Source organism: Periophthalmus magnuspinnatus, chromosome 9 (genome assembly GCF_009829125.3).
Source record: "Periophthalmus magnuspinnatus isolate fPerMag1 chromosome 9, fPerMag1.2.pri, whole genome shotgun sequence".
Classification (NCBI taxonomy): Eukaryota; Metazoa; Chordata; class Actinopteri; order Gobiiformes; family Gobiidae; genus Periophthalmus; species Periophthalmus magnuspinnatus.
This window is the reverse complement of record NC_047134.1, coordinates 27,385,753-27,413,001: the sequence shown is the minus strand read 5'-3', so window position 1 is coordinate 27,413,001 and position 27,249 is coordinate 27,385,753. Positions and strand designations below refer to the sequence as shown.

Below are 27,249 nucleotides of genomic sequence, written 5' to 3'. Positions count from 1 at the left end.
ACACACATGATCTGAATACTAGCTTGATTTGGGATTTTTAAAAGAATGACCTGTCGAAATGAGAAAACCTTTTATGAATCTAACAGAAGCCTCCAACCACCACATAAATGCGATCTAAGGAAAGGGAGGAGGGTGAAGAGTAGGGCTGCAAGATCAGTCAATAAACACATTTTAAAATGGTCACAATAAAGACTGCAGTTATTTAGGAGTAGAGGTGTTAAGATTAACCAGTTAACTGAAAATCTTGATTAAAAGATGTCACAAAATCAGGCTAAATCTAAAAAAAAAAAAAATAAGTAACTGAATGGAATTATAACTTATGTACCAAACATAGTTAACAGAAAGGTGCAGTTTACATTAAAGCCATAGTATGTAACTTTTTAGCCAAAAAATAGACTAAAATGCCTGCTTGTTTCCATGGAAATGGAAACAAGTAATGGAACATGTAATGTTCCACAGTAAGACACAGAACTTGTCTTATCTACATGCAGAATGTTCCCACAGTATGGATTTACCTTTCTATTTCCATGGAATCAAGCAAGTAATGTGCCACCCCCAGAAAGTTACAAACTGTAGCTTTACACTTAAATTCCCCCAAAATAATTTAATTAAACTGGTCAGTCATTTGTTAGATAATATGATGGATTTCACTATTTTTAGTTGATGATGCCAATAGATATGAAGAATTGTGATGGGGTTTTTTTTTCAAAATAATGGTAAAACAGAAATTTGACCTTGTGACATCCCTTTAAATAAGATATATCCAAGATATGCAATATTTTCTGCAAACAACAAAATGCGGTCTGTGTGGGGTCTGATCATGTTTAAAACATGAAAACTGAAATTCATGGCATTCTTGTATTAGCTTAGCAGATCAAATTTCAGTCTTCTTTCAAATGTTAATGCGGCACAAGCTTAAAATTTGAATTGTGAACAGAATCTGGATTTTAAAAAATAAATCTCAAATCGAAACGCAAAAACTACTGGTAGAAATGTTTACAGAATCGTGCAGCCCTAATAAAGGCAGGATAAAAAAACAAACATATGGTAAACAGTTTAAAAGACCAAAGCAAAGATTTAAAAAGAGCAGAGTTAAAATACCAGACTAATAGAGTGATATAAAATGCTTTTTAAATCCTCAAAAGCACAGTTGGACATGAATGTTTAAATATATAGTGAGAACAAGTAGGTTATTTTAAACAGCTTCTGGACAGAGGCAGGATGACTACGTAGTATTATGATAACGCTCATATTCATTCATTCATTGTTGTTCTGTTGCTGTGGTTTGACCTGTATTCAGGCAGTGAGAGGGAGGAGCTTAGGGACATACCGCTCGGGCCCACTGCTGTCTGGGACTGACACACTTGCATTGAACTGGGCGTGGCATGGGCGTGGCAGGGGGCGGGGCCATTCGAGCACAGATGTCAATCAAGTAAGACGCCCATATAAGGACAGGGCATGGCGATTATGGGCGGGGCCAACCGGGCGGGGTGTCAGGTGGGCGGGCGGGCGCAGGAGGGGCCATCCAGAACATGGGCAACAGAGGAGGAAGTGGGCAAAAGTCAACAGTAAAATAATAAACAAGGGGAGAGGGAAGAGGGGAGAGGAATACATTTTAATATACAGGCTCTACACTGTGTCTGCAAATATATTCTCTCAGATTGTTGTTGTCAAAGAGAGAAAGAGAAAACACTGAAATAATGGGACATGGCAGAGTATAAAGAAGTGAGTGTTGGGAGGAGACGAGAGATAGTGAGAGAGAGGGGGGACAGCTAGAGAAAGAGCAAATGACAAATGAGTTCAACTGGCCAGGTTCTTATGCAAAATGGTAAATTGTATTGTACTGTGATTAACGCTACGTATAGAAGAAAAAGTGTTGCAAAATTCAGTTGTTATTAGCAATGGTTTTAGAGAAGTAATAATTGGAATTTTGTAGTTATTCTTCAAGGCTCGGGTGGGGAATTTGATTAACAAAAGTGAGCAAAAACTGAGCGAATCGTTTTGAGACTAAGAATGTCAGGGATTTGTTGTCAAAACCGAAACAACAGTGCCACAGATTTTTCGCGATACTCAAAGTTCCAAATAAAAATGCTGGCCATTTGGGAAAGTTGGGTCGATTTGAGACACAAGAAAAAATAAGAACTTAAAACTGAAAGAGGCTGGGGGCAAATTCAATATGTGTACTCACGTCTGAACGGAGAGCCTTGATATTTTTGCCTCCTTTTCCAATCACAGCCCCTGCATTCTGTGAAAAATATAATGAAAGAGCACATTACAACAATATCAAGGGTGCACTGTGTAACCTTTCTGGAGGCTCAGTCATCTGCTTGTTTCCATGGAGATGTCATTTTATTGCAACACATTCTATTTTGTCTTTAGGTGTTAAAAGCTTGTCTCCACGGAGATTAGTCTTGTCACGATACGAAAATTTCAAACATGATTTTGATTTTAAAAGACTTGATACTAATCTCGATACCCAAATGTACTTTTAAAAGCTGTTTTATAGAAAATATTGTAATTTAACACAAAATAATAGTAATGGGCTTGTCCTTATATCCTGATGAAGGCTCTGTTGGCCAAAATGCATCTGTGAGTATGTTTTTACCCTTAAAAGGTCCTATATAACACAAAATGGACTCTTGTAAGCTTTAAACCATGTTATAATGTTGTTACCTCCTCCAAAATACACCTACAGTAGTGTTTTGTTTCATTCACAGATGTTTGAGTAACTCTTTATTAGTCTGTCTACATCTCCAAAGCTCAAAATGCTCTGTTCCACCTTGTGATGTCATGAAAACGGAAGTACCTTTTACATTTTGTTTAGTGGAGATTGGCTATTCCAGGGCTGAAATCATTCAAATGATTCTAGTGAAGGTGTATGGAATTTAAAAACACAATGGAGCACTTCCTGTATTACCACATGACATTATAAGGTGGAACAGTGTTTTACCGTTTGAGAGAAGAACTTACGCTAATAATGCAGGGGTTGTATTTTAAATATGTGTGAATGAAACAAAACAACTCCAGGTATGTTTGTGAGGAAACAATATTAAAATAGATTAAAAAAATAGTGTGGGCGATGTCATCTGAAACCCAGCAACTGCCAAAGTGTGGAGCATTCAAGTTAATGCAAGAAAATCTTCATAGAGACAAGCAGATAGAAGACGTCCCGCCAAAAATGTTACATAGTGCACCTTTAAATGCAGAAATATAATTAAAAGAAATGTGTAAAAAAAACATGAAGGGCTATATTAATTATGATTTAAAGCAGATAAAAGGGGATGCGGTTTACTTTGCTCTGCAGGAGAACGCGAAGCTCAACCATCTCATCAGAGTTCCTGGAGCGCTTGAATGATTTCTGCTCGTCTGCATCCTCAGCAGGGCGCTTACCTGTCATAAAGAGATAAAAAAAAAAAAAAAAAACAGTCAGCACCAGTGAACACCATCCACTGGGAAAAGAGGTAATGAAATAAAACAGGAAAGATGGCAATATGTCAAATATGAGGGCTGAACGATTTGGGAAAAATATCTAACTGCAATTTTTGTAATAAGTATTGTGATTGCCATTTATGTTTTAATACCAGGATTCTGTTCAAAGTTCACATTTTAAAACCCATCCAGAAGAATTGACAAAAGACCAAAATATGACTAATAACTAATATAAGAATCATATTTCAGAACATGTTTGTACAGATCCAAACTACAGCGTTTTTTATGCAGGATAAGACAGGAGATTTTGTTGTTTGTGGAGGAAAATAAGGTACTTGTTAATTATGTCCATTCAAATTGCGATTGGGTAAATATTTCTTTTTACAATTTTTACGATTGCGACTACCTTATAGTATACGGTTACATTTGAATTCTTTTGTTTTTAGGCTTACATTAATATCTACCACGAGACAACAAATGGAAAAATAACTTTCTTAACCAATTCTGGCATATTTACAGAAATGCTAAGTATTACATTTGAGAGAAGACATGACCTGATGAACCAACAGAAGAGCCCATGAGTGTATTTCTGAACATGTTTGTAGAGATCCAAGTGACAGTTTGCTTGTTTTATACCTAATAAAGTCCCTATAGATTTTGTTGTTTGGAATGGAACCATATCACCTAAATAAATTCCCCCAAATGGTTCAGCCCTATGACATACCGTTGCTCTCAGTGTTGCTAAATGTAGACTCTTCTTGCTGTTCAATCTCTGTCTCCATTGTCTTCTGGTACAAATCAGGTGATGGAACTTGGCCCTAGCTACAGCAGATGGGAGAAGCAGGGAGGCAGCCCTGGGAATAAGGAGAAGCCTGTCAACATCGTAGGTTCTTGAATACGACCAACAACGGCTGAAGCGAAACTGAAAGGAAAGAGCTACTCACTGAACTTTATCGGGAACAAGGGGGTGTTGATAGGCGGTACCAAGCAAGCAAGGACCACACAGCTGCTGCAACCTGTATGAATGCAGGAAACAAGGGCTATATTTACATGCACACCACAAGTCTGATAATTGTCTGATTTATGGAGTTATCACATTATTGAAACAACATCTGATGTGAGTAATCTGACCTCTTTCAGGCTTTGACAAGAAAATGTGTACAAAAAAGAAAAAAAAAAAAACATAGCAAAAGCAAAAAAAGATCGAAAGAGTCATTTTAAAATGAACTAAAAATCATTGTTTAACTTCCAAATATCACTAGGTCTGTAAGAAGATTAGATTTATTTAGTGTATAAAAACGCACCAATAAAATCGGATCTAATTATTATATTATCTGTTCTCCAATTGTAGCAGATGTAAATATACCAGCTAATAACAAATTTTGGGGGGAATTTTTAGTGACACTATTTTTATCATCGTATGTATCATCTATCATATATACCAAAACTATCACTCAGTAATTTAAAATAAATAACATATTTTTTATAGAACTTAACCCTTCATAAACCATAATTACAATGGTAAAATAATGTAATACAACATTTTGGGGACATTTAGAAATGGTTCATACATTTCCATTTCACTAAACAATCCACTACGTAAAATGTGTCACTATTTTTAATATAACAAAATAATACATTGTAATAAACTGTAAAGAAATGGTGCATAACAGTGAATCAAAAGTAGACACGAATCAAAACATGTCTCGACTAATTTAGCAACAAAAAAATGATAAAGCAAAACATTAAAGGAGTTCAATAATGATGTAATCAGCGTATTTATAACGTGTGAAAATACGTATTTGAAATGAGGGAACAATTCAGTATGGCGTACGAAAAACGATGGAACTCCCTCGAAGCTAAAATGGCTAAAGCTACTACGAGAAGAAGGCTGTTGCTGTTAGCCACGTAGCTTTGGCAGCGATCTTTATACGTCGACACCTAATCTTTCCTTTTATAAATAGTGTGACGGGCAGTATTTAACTATAATTCTGATTTGAATGCATTCGATATGTTACTAATCAAAAACAACATCATGAACCACGACAGAATGAGGAAAACCACTCAAGCTAACAGCTAGCCACTTTCGCCATGTTGCCCATTTTGTGTGATCAAGATGAGCTAACGTGAAATAAACTAGCCAGCTTGCCACATCGGACATGCTAAAGGGAGTAGGGCGTCATTCTTTACAATCCAATCCTTTCTGATGTCAAATGTATATAATTTATCGGGGGAAAATATAAAAATTAGTGCAATATACCGACCTGCAGGCAGAGTAACGCTACGATCGTCCCCGTTCTTTCTCTACCAAACCCAACCGCATAGTGCCCGCGATGAGGAAGGGCTGTGATTGGTGAATGAGAATGACGTAGTCAAAAGCGCTTATTCCATTGGCTGAAATCAACGCCAATCATATCAGTTCACGTCCTATTTCCGGATATATTTGGGTAGCGCGAATGGCTGCGGAATCCTGAAGTAAATTTGTTTTATAAGGTAGAATTCGCACACAGACGTTATAGTAATGCATGTTGAGCATTATTTGTATGTATTATTTGTATTACTGGGAAAATCCAGGCTCGAAATTAATTGCCAGAACCAATGCTACGTATGAATATTGCAGAGTTTTGGCGCCTTGTTGTAGTAGTAGTAGTAGTAGTAGTAGTAGTAACCCGTAGTATTAAGCAGTAGTCGAAGTATAGTGTTATGCTATGTTATGCTATGTTATGTTTTTTCCAGCTCAATCACGGGCAAGTTGTTTTTGGTTGTTGATTTACACCAGTTTTAGATAGATTTTTGGTATAGTTTATGCCAAAGAGAATACAATTAAATGTCACTTAAAAGATGGATTATAATCTGATTTCTAGACCTTTAAGATTATGTAAATAACATGCAAGCTGCACCTGACGTGAGTAATTAGACGGAGCAAACAGAAATGAGATGATTTTGCTGCAAACAGTTATTCGATTTTGAGTGGTATGTAACACAGCCACTGTCATAAAATAGGTTACATAAAAAATCCAGCTTGAGGTATTGGAGCTAACTGTGTTACATAAACTATAATCTTATTATTATCTCCCTATAGGCCAATTTGTATTTTCTTTTTTTTTTTCTTTTTTGTCCTTAACCCTGGTATGACTGTTTTATAATTTCAATTAGATTTTATTTTATTTGCCAACTATCTACAAGCAACATTAACAAAGCTTGTTTTCTACATTCTTAGAAGAAGCAGGAGAAATTGTGACCTAGGTCAAGAACGTCCCGAGCTCCGGATGGCACCTGAGACCGTGGTCCGAGCTGCCCAGAGCTGGCTGCTGTTGTCCTGCCAGGTCCAGGTGCCCTTTATCTGGCTCGAGGCCTGTGTACAGTGGTTGCAGGAGGAGGCTGGAGGAGCGGGACGACTGACACAACAGCAAATCAACAAACAGGTAGGCTAAAATTAAACAGTATATAGTCAGCAATTATGTGTTATGAGGACTGGTTAAAAATATATTGGTTAATGGAAAAAGTGGTAAATGAAAAGTGTCTTGTACACAGGCACATGAGATAAGTTGGTAGGTTGCCCAAACAGAAAGGCAATATGCATAGTTAGAAATGACTATAGAAATTGGGATTGTTTTGTCACAGCATAATATGAAACCAATGGTGATTATAAGATGCTAAATACTAAATTCAGCATTCATTGAAAAGCAGGGCTGCACGATAATTGGAACATTTTGTTATTGTTATTATTTTATTATTATTTTGTTTTGATATTGTTATTGGTGCGATATTGTAATATACATTTTGCCTCACTAATTTCAGTTATAATGAAACAAAAAGTAGCTGCTTTAATTTTCTAGTGAAGCTGTCAAAATAAAAAAATTAACAAACAAAACCAAGACTAAATCAAGACTTAATAAAGAAATCTTTATTTACCATATTATTTTTGTCAGATGGAGAACCTTGCTCTTATTGCGATATATAGAGTATTTTGGAATATCAATTAGCAGTCAGTACGTATGCAGTAATGATCTATATTGTTTAGCCCATATTCAAAAGTATTCTGACACAATTGGTGGTTTTCAGGTTCTAGATTCCAGGATTCATACTCCCAGAAGGGAAAAGGCCAGTTTTCTGGCATTTACCAATCTTCATTTAACCTGCTCCTCATCTGTATTAAATGTGATTTACCAGTTGTGCCCTAGTAGCTTATTACGTTGTTTGTACTTACGCACTGCTGCTTCAAACATGGCAGATTTCCATGGTAATGTTTTTTGATGATCCATTACAAACTCTATAGCGCTCTAACTGTCTCTGCTCTGCTTCATTCCCGCTATAGGTGTACGACCAATGGCTGCTGACAGACCTGAGGGACTTGGACCACCCTGTTCTTCCAGAGGGCCTCTCTCAAAGCCAGAAAACTGTTCTGAGCGGCATCTTTTGTGTCCAGGTATAAAAAGGCCTATTTATTTTGACATTTAGTTTATTAAGCACTCACCAGGAACATTGCTCATTAATGAACATTTCTCTAAATAAGCCCCAGTTAGTGGCACAGGGTTATTTTTCATCTCCAGAGTCCCCAGACACAAAGTCTAGTCAGTCGGGAAGCAAAACACTATTCAAATTACAATATTATGTAACTCATTTTTAGACAAGCATAAACAGTTAGTGTAGAGAACAAAGGTGTTACACAGGGATTTAGCCCTAAACAAACATACAGACAACATGTATCAGAGCTTATTTAAGAGAAAGTATTTCTAATTCAGGACAGACACCTCAGTACAATGTTTATTCTATTCGAACCCTCTTTATAGTTAGCTGTAAGATTCTGTGCAACTTTCTGCCTACAAGCCAACGTCACCCATGTCACCCATGCACACACGACAATTCTCCATAAATATACAAAAACATGATACAAAACTGTTCTCATCAACTTCACAAACCTAAAGCGATGTTCAGCAGTTTCATTGTTTAGTTAGTTAAAATGTTATAGTATTGAAAACCTAAAGCTTTTGTCACATGTAAATAGGGCTGGGCGATATGGGGAAAATAATTATTGATTGTTATTTCCGATTCGATTTAATTTAGTCTTTTCAAAAACAAAATTAAAATCTCACTGATACTTATTTCATGAACATAAACAATACACACTTTAATTTTTTGTCATTTAACAGAAAATACACTAATTTCTTCCTCCAAAATCTGATCTCGATTCAAAAACCCAAACACTATCATTGACGATTTGACTCATCTGCTTCACTTACTTTCGATTAATTGTCCAGCCCTAGTTGTAAACTACTCATAATAGGAAGAGTAACTGTTTCTCAAGTACTATTCAACAAAAATAGTTTTCAAATAGGAGTAAAAGTTGATCCTATTATGTAATGTAACGGAGTACTGCACACTTCTTCATATATGAGACCCGGCATAGAACCATAAAGTAATACTAAGAAAAATAAAGGGTGCACTGTGAACTGAACCCTGAAGCCAAAATCACAATTACAATATTTAAAAATGACAAAGACATTTACTTCTCCCAAACTTTTGTATGTAGGTCTGTCACGATAACTCATTTTGAAGTGCGACATATTGCTGAAGTGAATATAGACAATAGATAATAATATTGAAACCAAACCATTAAGCAGAATTATCCCCAAAAAGCTGCAATAAATAACAGAATGCAACTTCAGTAGTTAGTTTGTGTCTGTAATGAGTCATAGAATTTCATAATTGAATCTTCTACAGCTCAATCTGATAGTAGTACAGAAAAATGATGCAAATGTTCTCGCTAGTACAAAGAAAAAAATCCCCACAATAAATATTGACCACCAATAATGATTGATTCATCTGTCATGTATTGAATGATAAGCCACTATAGTAATTACGCTATAGTAATTATCATGGCAGGCCCAGTTGTATACATGATGCTGTGTTTCTTGTTCCTGTTTTTGTCTCTGGTGTGTGTATTTATATCATTCTTATGAGTAACTTTGTACTCAGATTGACTCAGTCCTGGACATCAGTCAGCCGGCGTATGGGCAGCTGCAGAAGTGGAAGGGCACAGACTGTGCCAATGACGAGGTTACCGCGGTAACACAGTTCACACAGAGGCCCTGGGAGAGTCGGCCCACACGCATGCTCCTACTGCAGGTCCCACACTCACACACTACACGAAGCATAGTGATTAGGAAGTAAAACAGATAATAGTCTATAAAATCTAAATAAAAATTGGATTTATATAGCACCTTCCAAGACATCCAAAGTACTTTAGAGTTCATTATGTATTCAGTCCACCTCTTTTCATTTCATTTCATTTCATTTATCTTTATTTATACAGGGAGAGCCCAATGAGAGTACCAGGCTCTTTTTCATGAGCGCCCTGTTCCATTTAAAACATTAGAAACATGTACAGGTGTGATTATGAATGTTTATCACCAGATTATTAAAATGCATTAGTGGCACCAGTGTATCCAGTTTTGCATGTCCTTGAAATGTATTCCATTTTTGGGAGGCAAAATAACCCAAAGGTTTTTTTTCCCATTTCAGTTCTAGTGAGGTCAGTTTTTAGACGCAGACAATCATGAGATCATGTATTAAAAGTTACTTTATCAAAATTCAACAAGTGAGATATTCAGGTTGGGCTGGGCAATATGGGGGAAAAAAAGAATCACTATATTTTCCCCCTTATTGATCTATCTCGATTTTCGATTCAATTTTCCTCCATCTTATTGAAAACAGAGACAGGCATAAAGAGCAGGGTGTCAGGGTCACTACAGCTTTTATTTTCTGTTGATAGGACTGATGATTCCTGAGAAATCCACATTTAAAATTTGGACAATGTAATAAGCCTAAAAGTTAAAGCATTAACGATATCAACAGAAACACGTGCGATGTCCGTGCGCTAAGTTAGGTCTAACATTTCACTAATAAATGGTGAGAAAATAGTTGTTTACTTTCCACAACTTGGATTAGAATGACAAGAAGCACCAGACTAGAGTAGAGGAGATAAGGTAAGGAGCTGCTGCAGCTGGATCAGGCAAGGAGGGGCATACGGCACTGCAGACAGAGGCAAAAGGAAAGAGAGACTGGACTTTAGTCAGATTGTGCAAATTGAAGTCGAAGTTGTAAAACACGACAAGGACACTTGAGGAGGCATACAGAGATGCCTGTGGCCCTGACCCCCAGAGCCTTTAACAAAACAAAAGAGAGGTGACTCCTCTTCAGCACCACAAGCTTTTACTTGTCACAGGATTGGCTGTAGACATGCCATTTAAAATACACTTGCTTTATAATTGAGATCGACCAAAGTTTAGATGACGATATATCGATCTTTTGGTTTTTGACACAGCCAAATTTGTCAGTCAGTCAGGTATTCCATTATTAATACATTTTTATACAATTTTACATTTTATACAATCTCTTCTGACAGATTGCCAACCTACATTTTCATAGAGTATCTGTTGATGGGTTTTAAATTCATCACCTGTTATGAAACAAATGGCTGAGTGAAAGTTTTAAAAAATTAGATTTAAACCTAATTAAAGACGGTGGGCACTGATTTTGTCATAGTCACATGACACGCTGTTTATCCTACACGTAAGGGGTCATCTAGTAGGCCTATTAGGTGCAGAGTCCAGCATTAGTTTGATATTGTCACTCAACAGTTTTTTCGGGCACTATTTAAATGAATGCCATTGTGGGCAAGATTATTCCTCTTCCAGAATCCACAAAAAAATTATCCATAAAACAAATTCCTAGAGCACTGCAATAACCCTTCAGTCAGATGTGAAGTTGATGGAACCAACTAAAGTTCATGTCACCAAAACTGGTAGATATAATTGGACCAGGCATTCTGCATTCATCCAATTGTAGCACTGTGTCTGTAAGCGATTTGAAGTCACTTTCCAACACCTCAGACTGTTGTGTCTGTGAGCACGATGTTTCTGTGATACCCGAGCCCCAGGGTGGCACTGTGGCCCGTGAGATTGCTACGGGGCGTATCATAGACAAACCAATGAGGATCTGGGGCAGGTTTTATCAGTGAAGGATGTCGTTCCCTTAGTAAACGAGGTCAAGCTCATTGATGACTAATCACATGTTGTGGTGGGGACTTTTTACCCTCTGTTCCCACTAGCATCTGTAGTATATTTATGGACATGGGAGTTACTCAGATTTGCTGCTGTGATGTCCCGCGTGGATGTAGGAGGGGATGGTAAGTCTCATGACTTGATAGACATGGAAAAACTCCTTCACGTCAAAAATGTTAAATCTGTTTGACAGCTCCAATGGCTGCCTCTGATTAGGACTTGCATGATTGCAAGAGAAAGTGCTCACCACTTTCTCTTTTGTTTACTACTTGTAACGAGAGGCCAGTTTTGTGAGAGAGCAAAAGTTGGACCCTTTGGTTTAGCTGCACCTTGACAGCCCCATGTATCATGCCACACACAGGTAGAGCCCATGGACACCCACCCATTTTCCCACTGTTACCACAGAGTGAAGGAGCTGCTCACCAGACTGACTCTGGGTTTGAGTCAGTAATAACCTGCGGTTCTCTAGTTCTGTCATCTTCGCTTCCAAGAGTAGACCTCAGTCATAGTGTGTCAAGCCGGCAAGTGACACCATACTTCATTCTAACCCCAAAGAAAAGCATTCTACCTCCACGTCCAGACAAGGCTAGAGCGGTCTAGACGTCTGCCTGCAGCCATCACCAACAAATGTGAAGTGTCTTGCCTAAGGACACAACAACAGTTTCCTTTAGAGCCACTGCTGCCCCACTGTGGCACCTGGTATTCCCGATGGTACTACCCAGGCCCCGCTTATCTTCAGAGATCAGATGAAATCGGGAATTGACAAGCTGCTCATGTTAAAGGTGCACTATGTAACTTTTCTGGTGGAATTCCTCCTTTTGGTTGTCTTCATTTACATTTTTAGGGCTACAAGAATGTATTGCAGTCAAATTGTCAGAAAAATTTCAGTTAAATATTATTCCAAAACCACGCAGCCCAAGAGATGATGTTGTATCCTTGTAATATTCCTCCATATGGCATTAAATGTGTCTTCAGGTGTTTTTATGGTCAGTAATACCATGCAAAGCATGCATTTAACTATTAAAAGGGTTATCTTTACACTAGTGTAAAGTGTAAAAAATATTCTCTATACTATACCAATTTTGATAACCAAATGATAATTTTAATAGCTCTTTTTTTTTGACAATATTGTAATTTTACTAGTGCATGTTGATGATGCTAGTTCTGATAAAACTCAATGTGAAACTGTTCTGTTTTTCTTAATTATTTATTTCTTTTTTTCAGTATCAACACTTGCTCAAATGAGTATCTAGTTTCCTTTTAGTATTGATTAGTATCTGATATGAGATACTTTTGACAACTTTACTTTACATAGTCCTAACCTGTTACCTGGCCTGGTGGAGTCACCCAATTATCTCTATGAAGATCAGTTTAATGCCATAGTGTGTAAAATTTCAGGTAAAGCAGTAGCATCTCTATAGAGTCAAGCACGTGGCAGACCAGAAAAGCTACATAGTGCACCTTTAAACCATTATTTCTTTTTAATAATTTTAGACACCTTTTAAGAGTTGAAGTACGAAGTATACAAAGGCTATATGCAGCTGTTTGTAACAAAAGACTCACATTATGTCTCAGTTTTCAAGTATTTGTTGAAAGCAAAGATTTGGATTGCTGTTCCCTGAATCACACAGTATTGTATGCTGAAGTGAGAGCATAAAAAAGAGTAAATTGCCAGAATATAAGGCACAGACTGTAATTTTCACCTTAAGTAATGTGCTTGTCAGTGGTCGGTGGTTGCTTAAGAATAGAGCCGTGTTGCTTAGAAACATACCAATGACTTTGTTCCCCATTTTTCACTCATTCTTTGACAATTCGAGAGTGGTTTAAACCCACAGGAAGCAAAGACTTTAAAGGACACCGGCTACACTCCACAAAGACAAAATCCAGTTTGGACAGATTGATCTATATGTCTACATATAGTGTGCATAGGTTTGGATGATGAAAAATTTGGACCAGAGCCTGATCAATTTCGTTTTGAATGGCCAAGAGTCCTCAAAATGGTGCCTTTAATCAAACCAAGCAAACAAAAATCGTGATTAAAGGATTCTTTCTTCAGGTATTTACTATTAAACTATAAGTAAATAAGAATTTTACATTTAGTTAATTGTAAGCTGCAATACTGAGGCTTGAGTGATGAAAACCATTCCCTGATACATTTCCAATTTGAAACTAAATGATCTATCATTTGAATGGGCAAGAGTGCTCAAAATGTCGTCCATAAGCAAACCAAGAAAACCAAAATGTGTACGTACGTACAAAATCATTTTACATTTTGTTCATTGTAAACTGCAATACTGATCATAAACATGATGAAAAACTGCTTGATCAATTTCTAATTCAATGTGTGAGTACCAGTAATGCCACATTAAAGTCTGTGAACCATTCATTTACATTTAATATACAATACTTGATAAGAGTGATAATTACTCCAAAATATCGCATTACTACATTATTATATTCATTTATATACCCATATGTATTTTACTCCCTGTTTCACTGCCAAATTAGCTAACACTATACAGAAGTCTGCTGCCTTTTCATAACCATATTTTCCCCCATCTTGTTGCACAGGTGACTGATGGAGTCCAAAATATGGAGGCCATGGAGTACCAGCCCATCTCTGCCCTCAGCACCTCCCTCAGGTCAGCACACACCTGTCACTTAGAATGGACTCAATTTGGAAATGTATGTAAAAAAAAAAAAAAAAAGATGCAATTTTTTTAGTTTTGAGATTTGTTTTAAACACCAAGATTCAGTTTACAGAGCAAATTTGAAAGGCGATGTACCTGATTTTTTATGTCTTAAAACATGAAAATTTTATTATTTTCTCTAGGAAACTCACTGCATAAATAACTGCGTTTTGCTCACTCTTACAGTCCGTGCATTTATCTATGACTCCTTGCTGTACCTTTCCCCAGGCCTGGAGTGAAGCTGCGGTTACAGGGTGACATCGTCTGTAGACTGGGGATGATGCTGTTGGGACCCACCAATGTGAAAGTGCTCGGGGGAGAGGTGGACGACCTGGTGGACAGAAACAATCAGGTAAAAGGCTTTCTTCCTATTTTGGTGTTAAAGCTGACGTCCTATTGAATAAATGCAATATAAGGTTAATACCATACTGTTCAACCTTCATTCAAAGGTGCCAGACCCCCCTACAAGAAAAGTAACATAGTACATCTTTAACTGAGACTGGCCTAGCAACATTTCTAACTATTAAACACTTTTGACTAGTACTTATTTATTTTTCTTTATATATACTGGGAGAGCCCAATAAGAGCACCAGACTCTTTTTTTTTTTTTTTTTTTTCATGAGCGCCCTGTTAAAATACAAAACAATACAAACAAAAACAAACAAAACATGTAAGTTACTAGTTCTATTTAAAACATTAAAAACATGTGCAGATGTGATTATAAATGTTTATCACCAGATTATTTAAGTGCACCAATGTATCCAGTTTTGCATGTCCTTGAAATGTATTCCATTTTTGGAAAGCAAAATAGACAAAAGCTTTTTGTTTTCATTTTGGTTTGAGTATAGCCAGTTTTTGAACATAGACAATCATGAGATCTTGTATGAAAAGTTCCTGTATTAAAGTTCAACAAACAAGTGAGACATTCAGACAGGCAGGGTATATATTATAAATACATTTTATACAGTGCTGTTCTCTTCTGACAAATAGCGATAGCCAACCTAGTTTTCCATAGAGTGCACAGTGATGGGTTTTAAATTCATCACCTGTTATGAAACGAAGGGCTGAGTGAAAGAGTGAATCTAAAGGTTTCAAAGTAGTAGTAGAGTGTATCTTATCTCTATAATCTAGTACAGAAAGAAAGGTTGCTTGAACAATTTCTAACCATTTCATTCAGACAGTGTTGCCTCTAAATGCAATACATCTATACATTTCTTATAATTATTATTCAATGCAAAACACTCTGACTCTGACTCTGATCATGCATAATACTGTGTCCTTAAAGGGGAGGTTGTTGTGTCGAACCCTGGGTCTCCCCGAAGAGGAGCAGCCGCAGCCAGAGGACGAAGACCCTCCTCCTGCACAACAAGGTAACACTACTGCTCTGTAATGGGGAATTATACACAAATCATTATTGTACTCAAAAATGAAATGAAAATAATTACTTAAAAGTGCACTATGTAACCACCTGCTTGTCTCCATAGAGAAGATAGAGAGATGACTTTGCCTGGAATGTCGACAGTATGACTTTAAAATAATCGCCATGGAGACAGGTCACACTATTAGGGCAGGATAGTTTTTCAAGACATTTTTGAGGATTACAAATACCTGTAATCAAATAAAAATGCTGATTTGGAAAGTTTATTGCTAACTGTGGAACTTTCCAGGCTCAGCATTAATATCTCCATGGAGACCTTTAAGCAGACGTTTAAGTTGAACTGTTGTCATTGTTATTACTTGGTTTCACTTATCAAATTTTACTGTCCTCTTTTATCTTATAGGAGCATGTAAAACTTTACTGTGTTGATATAGGCCTAATATTAAAGAAGACCTATTGTGCTTGTATATATGTATATATGTATGTGTATATATATCTATGACACTTGTGGATCATTATGTTATTGTAGAGATCAACTGATATGGGATTTTTCATTGCCGATGCCAGTTGTTTAGAATATACTCTGCTGATATTTTTGGGCTGATTTTGATCATTTTCCCCATAAATATATGATTTGAAATTAATACTAACATAAACACTGTCTATTTTCTTTGTTACAGTTAAATTACGCAGAGCAGTAAAAAGTATAATCTCAGTAGAAATTATTTCTTTAAAACTGTTTTTACTACTAACGCATAATGGAGCTGTATAATCTCATTTTGCGAATGCAGTCACCACACTACAGTGTTAAAATAAAGCTTTATGCAGCAATTGGTGAGTCCAAACCAAATATTGTCCCAGGCAGGAGAGTTGAGGTCAATGGTCGATACACAAAAAAATAAATTGATTAAAGATTGCTCAAACATGCACAAATCGCTCCAAATACAACTTCAGGTTAGTAAGTTGTGAGGGGAAACAGCTATAGCATGGTTAAAAGCTCTGAAAAGTCAATTTTGCAGAATAAGTGCACTTTAATTAAAAATGAAGACTATGTCAAATTACCCAATGAGTGGAATCGGGCACAATATAAAAAAGAAGTGCTTAAAGTAATAAAATGAGTAACTAGATCTTTATTACAAATGACTTTGTCAGCACAGTAAGTTAGAAGCAGTTGTCTGCTTTAAAGCTGTTGCTCTAAAAATAACTATGGCATATTATTTGGTTAAACCATTCATTCAAATATTATTTTTTTTAAACATCAAGCAGCTTATTACACCTGCCTTCTTTGCCCACCTTCTCTCCTGACTACAGTTTTTATAGAACTATATTAAGAATTTCATTTCTTAATTTCAGATGGAGGGAAGGAGCCTATCTATTGGGTTTTTTTTTTTTAAAGAAATGGCTCCAATCGTTGAACTGTTTCCACTAATCATGCCTCTACTACCATATTACTACCATCTTAATGCCCCATAGAAGTAAAACACCCCTTCTTGAAATTTAACCAATTTTTTTTGCTTTCATTTTAGAAACCCAGGATTTTCAGGACTTGGACCTGAACGACCAGGAGCTGTTGGCCAGTCTAGAGGCTGAGGAGCAGAGGGGGGAGCAGAGGGGGGAGCAGAGGAGGGAGAGGCAGCCGCACGGCCAAGGCTCTACTCCTGACAGCGGTTATGGTTCTCTGTTTGAAAGCACTCACTCCTCTGGACGCTCTGCAGCCTGGATCCACAGCTCCACAGCCTCCTCCAGGTGGGTGGCTGGTAAAGTGACGCTTTGACATTTTAATGCTGCAACTCCACATGGAAAATAATATACCTTGACATTTTGAATAGAAGAATAATGTTTATCTCAAGCAAAAATAACACGAGAAAAGAACACGCTTTAAATGCTTTTGAATGCTAGTTGGGAGCTTTTGTCACAAGTGCAGGAACATGCTTCTACAGATGAGAAAAAGTGTACGGAGAGAGTGCTAGATTGTGCCGCAACTGAAAATCTAATATATTTTATGTATTTTGAGCAATATCTGTATTTTATTACCAAAATTTTTAAACATGTTAGCTTCCCGTTTATGGCAAAAATCATACTTACTTCGAATTCATTTGGCTTCGAATTATGATCATTTAAAGTGATTACTTCTATTATGTTAAAAAGAGCCTGTAAATAAAGATTAGACCATTTAGTCGTTTAGTCCATTAAGTCGATGGAGTCTTAAACAATCATTTTATTTAGATTGTAAGGAATTATATGGGACAACAGCAGAAAGGAGAAGTTAGAGAGTGAGTTTGCTGAAGATTTTGTATTTTTTGGTATTTCGATATAAAAAGATTAAACTTACTCCTCCTTTCTGTTGTTGTTGTTTCATCTAAATCCTTATAATCTAAATAAAATAAATAACCAATGAATACAAATATATACAGAGATAGAGATATATAGATATAGATAAACAACTTTTTATTTTTGACACCCCTGTTTTATAGTGTAGAAAAAGCAGTGCAATATCGGGCACCCAATATTGCAAACAATAGTATGCATTTTAGTTTTTGATGGTAAATTAGCCTCATTTAAAGTTAGGTATTATTTTAGGAAATATCTTATTGAGCCTGATCATATGTAATGAATGCGTCCAGGGCTCTGTGATATACAGCCAATTTGTCATTTTTCCCTTATCAATTATAGTACCGGTAATGTCTCCATAACATAAATAGTATGATGGCAGTCTATACTGATAAAGTAATTTCATTTCAATTTATAAACAACAGGAGCAAGACATCACTACTTAACACAGTCAAAACACTATATTTAATGCAGTCTTGGAATTTTACTTGTGGGAACGTCCATATCCTTTTTTTAGACTACATACAGTTCCTTTAAAGTTGCTGTATCTGTTTTAACAAGGTGAAAAACAGATCTAATTCATTTTAAGCGGTTTGTTATGGTCAAAACTAGGGGTTACAGTAGCTTTGTTGGAGACTGATCCGAAGGTACTATTCTAACTCCTATAAATGAATACTATTGTTGTGTCCTTGGGCAAGACACCCTCCTTGCCCCTGGTGTCGGTGTACACTGGTGAATGTGCTTGTGAATGAGTGAGTGGTTCCTTGATGTAAAGCGCTTTTGAGTGTAGGTTTTGAAAGATGGAAAAGCACTATATAAATATTGACCGTAATATTTTTATGTATATATTTTAACAGAAGTGAAGTTTCTACCTCTTCTCTCCGAAATAACGTTCTTCAAAACAGCAGAGCAGGAAGTTCAGACCGTGATCGTCGCCATAGCAACCAACAGGAATTCCCACCCACCCATGACCCACCTGTGCAGGATCACAACATGGCCGGCGAGGACTTTCCAGATGAGGACTTTGACGATATTCCGTTGGACGAACTGGATAGTGTCATTCTACAAGGTCCCGGGACAAACCACGCTCAAAATCTACCACAAAATCCGACTATAACTTCACCAAATTCTAATGATGACTTTATGGACGAAGACTTGGAGTTTATTGAAGAAATAGAAGCAACTAGTTCTATTAACCAACCAACCAACTTGACTAATACGGGACAAAATGTGTCTAGCTCTGTCTCGCTGGCCTCTCCTCCATTCACATATATTTGCCTGTTGGATAAACTGCCAAACAAATCTGGCAAAACTGAAATTTCGGTAAAAGCATTTATCGTGACATTATTGGGAAAACTATCAAGCGGCGACGGTGTTTGGAAAGTTGGCGCGACGATATCGGACGGTACGGGATACTTGGACGTTGAATTGTCGGATGAGGTTTTGCGAGGCTTGCTTGGGTTTTCTGTGGCAGAGAAGGCAGCTCTAAAGAGGGACCCAACCCGGAAACGGGAGTTGGAATCTGGGATGCAGAGGTGCCAGGAGGGACTGGTGGACATGTGCTGTGTAATGACCTTATGTGTGGAGCAAGGGGGCGCTAAACCTGTTGTGACTAAGGCCGAACAAGTGAAGGAGCAGGATCTGCGAGCGCTGGAGGCGAGGGTCAAAGCTAGCAAGTAGTGGTGTCATGATACTAAAATTACAAACTGAATTTCAGTACTACAGAAAGCACTTGATACCGATTTCGGCACCACAGTGATTATAAAAAACAAAATTTCTTTAGACAATAGAATGTGATTTTCAACATTAAATGGTAGTACTTTCTCTTGTATTACCATGTGGTCTCATATCTGTGTAATCCCTCAGTTGTCCAGGAAGGTTCCATACTGGTCCATGGGTGTGTACTAGTTTATGTGTCTTATACTTGTTCAGCTCAAGATCATTCTAAAGATATTCAGGAAACGTTCATTTCTGTCCAGTGAATGTGACTTATTTAGTATAGATACCTGCTCAAATGAGGATCTAGTCTCGGTACTAATTTCAGTATCGATTACTATCTGATTGATACTTTTGACAACTCTAAGAGCATTTTTTGTACATTATATATATATATATATATATATATATATATATATATATATATATATATATATATATATATATATAATTAGTTTCAATAAATAGAATAAAATATTCAATTGCATTTAAAGTTTATAAATAAAGTTTGCTTTCAAAATTGTTATAATAAAGATTTTTAAAAACTGATTATCTCTCTCTCTTTATTCTTTATTTGTCAGGGACCACACACACACACACACACCCCCACACACCCACACACACACACACACACAGACACACACAATTAATTTATATTAGGCTATTTTCTGATTGATACCTTGAGTTGTGCTTTGTTTCATTCACACATTTCAACACAAAAACCCTCCATATTTAGGCTTCTTGAGTTCTTCTCTCAAACTGAAAATACCCTGTTCCACCTTGTTTTTAAACTCCATACACCTTCACAAGATTAATTTGATAATTTGATAATTTCAACCCTGGAATTGCAAATCTCTTCTAAACAAATGGTAAAAAAAAAATAGCTGTTAACTTGAAAACAACCACTACATGACATCACAAGGTGGAACAGAGCGTTTTGAGCTTTGGAGATGTCGACAGACTAATAAACCAAGATTAATCAAACACATATGAATGAAACAAAACACAACTCTAGGTATATTTTTGATGAGGTAACACGTAACATAGGGTCTTTAATGTTGTAACAAAAACTACCGGTACTTCAATACTAAGAGAAAAGGCCTTGTGTGTGTGATTCTTTCAGCACTGATTACTACAATGCTGGTATCATAAGTATTTAGGTATCAGGTGTTTACACAGTCCTAGTTTCAATAAATAACAACAATACTGATAATTTGAATATTGACAGTTCTTCCCCCTGATATATCTCTATCAAAATGGTACATACAGTGAACAATATTTATCGTGTGCACTTTTTCTTTGCACCCCTGGGACATTTTTGGTTATTTTTTGGCTACAGTATATGATAAGATTTAAGCTGTAAAAGGTTGAATAAATAACTTCAATGGCTTATTACAGATGAAAATGAAGTACTAAAGTGTTTCATTTTGCTGTTTATTTATTGCAGCTCATGGTTTTTAATAATTTTATACATTTAGAATATTATGTTATGCTAATGCCATTCAAATGACGTTAATCTTGCAGAGCTACAGTGAGCAGATCTTAGCCGCATCTCTGTTTCTGTTGAGTCTCTTGGAGCATTGTACCGTTACATAAACCGTATCTCTGTCCTAAACACCTGTATTGATTCTTGCTTCTTCGTGCTTCTTCCTCTCCGCAGTAAACATGAACTCACCACAAAATGTAAGAGACTTTTGTAGGAGCGTTTTTTTTTTTTTTTTTTTTCCTGTAATTGTTGACTTTGCCGAGAGCTCTGAACACCTGTGGAGGTCTAAAAGCATTCGCCTCTCCTTTATTTGTTGCTTTTTTATTTTAAGAAAAAGAAATGTCACTTTTTGTTTTATAGATGTAATACTTGTCTAAATAAACAGTTCCAGGATATGATATAATATACTTTTCTTTGCATTGGTCCTTCATAATGAGACAGGTTTCAAATTGACGAAATTCACTTTAGTGCAACTTTTAGGGTTCTGATATAGACTTGATTTGGTCCTGGTCTAGTTCTGGTTTAGTTCTAGGTGTAGTCACAGTTTTTTGGATTTTTGGAGTACCATCAAACCATCTTATCTATATTCCAAATCTATCAGTGGATACAAGGGAGTGACAGTAGCTCAGGAGTATTTGTCCACTGATCTGAAGGTTGGTGGTTCAAATCCCACTCTAAATGTAAACATCATTGGCCAGATCCAGTGATCCAGCTTCTACACATGAATGTTGGCTTATAGAAAAGTGCTCGGTCTAAACCAAGTCTCAAGTGGATAAAACAGAACTAAAACACAACTGAAGAGGGTCAGAACCAGGTCTAAATCAAGGCTAAATCATTTGGTACTGATAGTGCACCTTTAATCAAGACTGAGCCATGATCTAAACCAGGACAGAGCTGTGGCAGAATTAGAACAGGAATAATAGACCTGTAAATGGCATGAATACCCTTTTCAAACTATTGGCATGTGTGAAGTCCTTACCATAGAAACCAAAGACTCCTCCTCAGCTTAAATGTCAGTATCTTCAGTTCCCCTCCAGGTATTAGACTGAGCCCTACTTTAGGCCTGCAAGATTAATCACACTCAAATCAAATCACAGTTTGATTGGAGGCAACAAGCTATCCTGTCTTATTCTGAGCAAACATGTTTAAAAAATGAACTAGAAAATGAAGAATCCTATCATTAAAACATAAATCGCCTAACTCGTTCAGTCCTACTCAAGCAGAATGTAGGCCTTATCCTCAGCTCTCCTCCAGGTATTAGACCGAGCCCTAGTTTCACCTCAGGAAACAGAAAGTGTGATTTAGATTTGGTAACAGCCATCTGTTTTATGTTAATGAGAAAACCTGTTCTAATTAATTTACACGTCTCCTTCTGCCCACACAAACTCGTGCATAGATCACCTTATGCAGGGCCGGCCCTAGACTTTAGTGGGCCCTAAGCAGAATTTGCCTTGGGGGCCCTCACCACATCAGCAACAGCAAACGAGCTCAACTATTGATGGCACAAATCCCACATCACATCTTGATACTGCACATACTCTACAGATCTCTACAGATTACAGGCTGTATAAATAAAACACCATACAAAAAGATGCAGTCACAAGATTTTGTATAGACGTCAAGAATCTTAAATCAGACACAGTAACAGTATCAAAACAGGTGGTGCCTTATAATGTGGCTCTTGGCTAAAGCGAGAAAATACTTACAGATTGTTAAAAACATAAAATGATTTATGATATTGATATTTTTATAAGAACATGTTGTTTAGACTAAACCAGTTTTAACATAAGACTGAATATAATTTTAACTGAATATAATTTTTCCTTTATATATTCATGTTTGATATGATAAACACTGCCAAGAGCAAGTGATGAAGTCAGTCAGTTGTTATTAGATTAGTATACATAATTAATACAATATTGTCTAAAACACTGAGTCAGATTGTGTTCATATAACAATTTCTCACTTTATCACAGCCACTTTGTGATTATTTGTGATTATTGCATTATTTATTCATTTCTTTATTTATTTATTTTACACTCATTAACAATAAAAAGGACACAGTATATAGAAATCAGGTGCAGGAAAAAAGCCCAAAAGGGCTTATATTAAAGCCTCCACCTTATGAATACATATAATTGAACATTGGTGCATTGCATTGGATAACAATATTGCATTTATGCAACTTAAAAAGTGAATTCAAACATGGATTAAAAGTCAATAAAACATCCAACAACTGAAAGATTATTAAACATTACCCTGAAATATCAAACATTTCCTTAAAATCTTTTTAAATTACATGATGTTTAAATGCTACTACACCTGCTGCTGCGATGCTATGCTAAGTGCTAATAACATTTTGACATACTCGAGAAGGTGGGGTGCGTGGTGGCGACATTGTGAATTAAAATGATGCCGATAATGTAACTTGTCACATTAACAATTGCACTAACCTCTTTGTAAGATTCACTCAACAAAACCTTGATATTGCTGTTTCTTTTCTTCTTTTTAAGTTTGTTTATTCCACACTGCTCGTGCTCGCTTACAATGTAGTTGTCCAGTCACCACAAGATCAGGTGCAGTGTCATTCAATTATTTACCTGATTGTCAATACAAATCCATCCTGTGTGCGTTACAGAGCTTACTGTGCTACAGCAGAGATGCGTCAGTAGTGCGCAGTGCGCACGTACTACATCCAATGTATATTATGGGGAGTTGCCAGATTGGGGCCCCTCTAAGCAGTCACTTAGTCCGTTTATAGGCTGGGCCGGCCCAACCTTATGGGATATTGGGCTTTTTTCAGTTTGAATGGTAAATGTGTTTTGACAATATGATTAGAAATACAATTTTTAAAAGATAATAATAAGATGACATTAGGATGTTAAAATGCTGGTTTATTATGGAACAATTTAGAATTTTTAATATTACAAATTCAGATCTCTCGCTCTCTCTGTCTTTTTATACAGATGGATATGAGTCTGGTCCCTATGCCGTCCCACCAAACATGATCATCCAGTCAGAATTTTTTTTTTCCTGTCAGTGATGCGTGTGAAACCAAGGAGTTCATTGGTCACATATCAGTTACAGGCGATTTTACTTAAGCGCTTTCATTTTGCAGAAATCTGTGATATTTTTTTCCTCATAAACAGCCATGTTTGTTTTGATATGCATGGGGCATGCATGTCCCTGATTGACTAATCCACCTGCCAATCACGTCCATTTGAACGTGGGGAGACTCACTGGTGACCAGATCATAAACTGTATAAAGAAGTAGACTAAGTGTGACGTCACCTATAGCGTGAATGATGATGCTCATCGAGGCTAGCGGTTATTACGGGTGAATTTGAAGCCAAGTTCCATAGTAACCAAAGAACCAATCTGGAACGAGGCTGTTGACTGCCCCATTTTGCCCGCACTGCTGGTTTAGCAGGGAGCGGGCCCTTAGCAAAAGGTTTGAATGACAGTGTTGCTAACGCTAGTGGGAGCATCCTTAGGGGAAGAAATCACCTGATTTGTCTGTTACTAATGTTCAAATAATGATTTACGGACACAATAGCAAAATAAAAATACCAGGATCATGTAGAGCGGATTAATATGAACAGCTCAAGACCACAGCAGCAGTTACAGAGAGAGGGGTCGAGCCAGAGTCGATGGAGCCAGAAGCGTGCCATGATCACTTGGCTAGAAGATTACCATCGTCCATTTATATCTACAGTCTATGGACCAGACTCACATCTGTAATTGTTAATAGATTTTTTGGAGCATGGGCCCCAAACATTAGCAGGCAATTCTGATTTTGGAAGTAAATTTTCATAATTTTAGACTTGTTATGGTTAGGCCTTCAAAAATTCAAATGAGAAACAGTTGTACAATGAGTTTTTCTTAATTTTTTCTCATTAAAATCTGATTTTTCACTAATCATAACAATTATTCACCTATTTCTTCCAATTTCATGGCCACATCTATATTTAAACATGTTTTAAACCCACTATTAATTGTAAAATTAATTCAACCATGATTTCAAACTAATTAGAAATGTTTTTCCAAATCACGCTGAAAGCTGCATGATGCACCACCTGCTTCATCTCCATGGAAATTTATTATTGTTTGTTTAAAATATTCCACAGTACAGCATTAAACTTGTGTCTACAGATAAGCTAGTGATGCCCCCAGACCGAGTGACAGATCAGACGTACAACCATCATCTCAAGAAAAGTTCCGCAGCGTCCCTTTAATATGTGCCCCACCGCTTTAGCCTGTAAAACCGTGCGATACCAGGCTCTGAAGACCAAGCAGAACTTTGTACAAACCCGAGGAGGACTCACAATGATTGTTCTAATGAATTGGCCGCCTCTGCATTCATTCAGCTCATCTATTATGTCTGATAGAATATCCAAGGGCAGCGCTCGGCTAAGCACCCCCCAGAGAGGAGCAGGGAGGAGGGACAAAGTAGGCCCTAGTACTCCTGTTATTTCTTCAGCTAGTCGGAAATATCCCCCATGTTATAGTACTGTTTTTGTACAATATATTGAAATAAAATGGTGGTGAAGGTCTCCTGATTTAGTTGGAACATTCATTGCGATAAGTGCTCCATCGCTAATTTTATCTTTCATTTCAAAGGAGAAAATAAGGCAGATATTTGCTCAGGGTTAACCAGACAAGCTAACAGCGAGGGGTAATAAAGTTGTAATGTGTGATAAAGATGGGAGCTTTGAAAAATAGACCACTCTGAATTTTTTTTTAAATTTTATTTCACTAGAATCCTAATTTAATTTCAGGTGAAAGGAAGACAAGTGTTCTATTGCGTTTGAATATAAAAGGATGAGACTACACTAAATGTTTATGGAAATGAAGTGTATTTTAACATTTCTCCATCTCAGTTAAAAGTGCGCTGTGTAACTTTTCCTGTGGAGGATGGACCTGCTTGTCTCCATGGAGATCGTACTGCTTTTCCTGTTCCGTTGTATGGCATTAAACATACCTATCTCCATTGAGACGATAACTCAACTCGCTTTTCAGCCAAAAAAATAGACTAAAAGCATTAAAGCAACCAAGAGAAACATGCATCCTTACTACGAACGAGCTTGCATTTCCACAAACCTGACTCTCATTTTGACTGGAGTAAGGGGTTTTCTTGCTCCCCAAATCCACAGAAGTGTTTTTCCTCTGACAGTTTGGCATAAAACATGTTTTTAGTTCAGCGCTGTTAATGCTTTTGCTGTTAATGTAACTGCTTTTGTATGTGACACTTGGTTGCTATGACGACAGGTTGACGTGATGGTTGTGTTTGTCAGTGACTGGTCTGTTTTGGAGACTCTAGTTGAGACAGCTGTTGTTTTGCTCTGTTTTTTCTTTCTTTTCTTTCAGTAGCCCTCGTGTTAAGAGAATGAACAACTAGAAGAAATTACAGTGAGTTCTTGGGTTTAGTCGCTGATAGAGATGATCAGGTTCAACATTTGTGAATTTACCTTTTGGATATTTCACGGTAAAGCAAAATGTAACAAATAAAGACATCTGGGAGTATGACATCATCACATCTGAAAACCCTCAATACTCCAGATTATTTTCACACTCAGCCGTATCGTAGCAGTCTCTTTTTTTATTTTAATTTTTTGTCTACTCCCCTTTATTTTGATACCAAGGAACTAAGGACTCGATACTCAATACAGATTCCAATACTATGATGATGATAAAAAACACTCTTTCTTTAGACAATAGAATGTGATTTTCAACTTTAAATCATTGTACTTTCTTTTATATTCCCATGTGGACTTATATCTGTGTAATCCAGGTTTCCATAGTAGTCCATGTGCGCATACTAGTCTACGTGTCTTATACTTGTTCTGGCCTCGGGGCTCAGCTAAAAATCATTCTAAAAGGATCAATTCTGTCCCGAGAATGTGACTCTATTCAGTATCGATACCTGCTCAAATGAGTATCTAGTGTTATTAGTTTTAGTATCGTTTGTATCTGATTTTTGATACTTTTGACAACCCTATACTCTACCACCGCTGATTATAAACTGTATTATATTTACATGTCTTAACCATGCACACACACACATACGCACACACACACACACACACACACATACGCACCCCCACGCACACACACGTTTGTAGAGTCCGTGATCGGCCGGTGTGATGCACGCTC

The 27,249-nt window shown here is 36.9% G+C and overlaps 2 protein-coding genes across 4 annotated transcripts in view; one reads left to right on the top strand and one right to left on the bottom strand.

Annotated features, from left to right (window-relative positions):
• hnrnpk (heterogeneous nuclear ribonucleoprotein K) overlaps positions 1-27,249 on the bottom strand; it is a 222,739-nt gene that overhangs the window by 16,191 nt on the left and 179,299 nt on the right. For 2 of the 3 annotated variants that reach the window (XM_055224519.1, XM_055224520.1), the window contains exons 1-6: positions 5,694-5,762; positions 4,374-4,445; positions 4,154-4,283; positions 3,293-3,390; positions 2,189-2,245; positions 1,331-1,374 (exon numbers count right to left, since the gene is read on the bottom strand). In XM_055224519.1, the coding sequence (XP_055080494.1) occupies positions 1,331-1,374; positions 2,189-2,245; positions 3,293-3,390; positions 4,154-4,211 (257 nt within the window). In that variant the 5' untranslated portion in view covers positions 4,212-4,283; positions 4,374-4,445; positions 5,694-5,762. Of the gene's footprint in view, positions 1-1,330; positions 1,375-2,188; positions 2,246-3,292; positions 3,391-4,153; positions 4,284-4,373; positions 4,446-5,693; positions 5,763-27,249 lie in introns of those variants that run through there. The other variant, XM_055224518.1, reaches the window with a different exon arrangement.
• rmi1 (RMI1, RecQ mediated genome instability 1, homolog (S. cerevisiae)) lies at positions 5,854-19,608 on the top strand. The gene is made up of 9 exons (XM_033972588.2): positions 5,854-5,922; positions 6,650-6,854; positions 7,748-7,858; positions 9,409-9,558; positions 14,067-14,137; positions 14,414-14,537; positions 15,471-15,555; positions 17,090-17,309; positions 18,752-19,608. Exons 2-9 carry the CDS (start codon positions 6,699-6,701, stop codon positions 19,572-19,574), a joined length of 1,740 nt encoding a protein of 579 aa, XP_033828479.1. The 5' UTR covers positions 5,854-5,922; positions 6,650-6,698; the 3' UTR covers positions 19,575-19,608.

Bases quoted from the DNA above. Each gene is read 5' to 3' on its own strand.
- rmi1 (XM_033972588.2), top strand. From the start codon at position 6,699: ATGGCACCTGAGACCGTGGTCCGAGCTGCCCAGAGCTGGCTGCTGTTG. The intron at 14,138-14,413 runs GTCAGCACACAC...ACCTTTCCCCAG, and splicing joins GCCCTCAGCACCTCCCTCAG to GCCTGGAGTGAAGCTGCGGT. The intron at 15,556-17,089 runs GTAACACTACTG...CTTTCATTTTAG, and splicing joins CCCTCCTCCTGCACAACAAG to AAACCCAGGATTTTCAGGAC.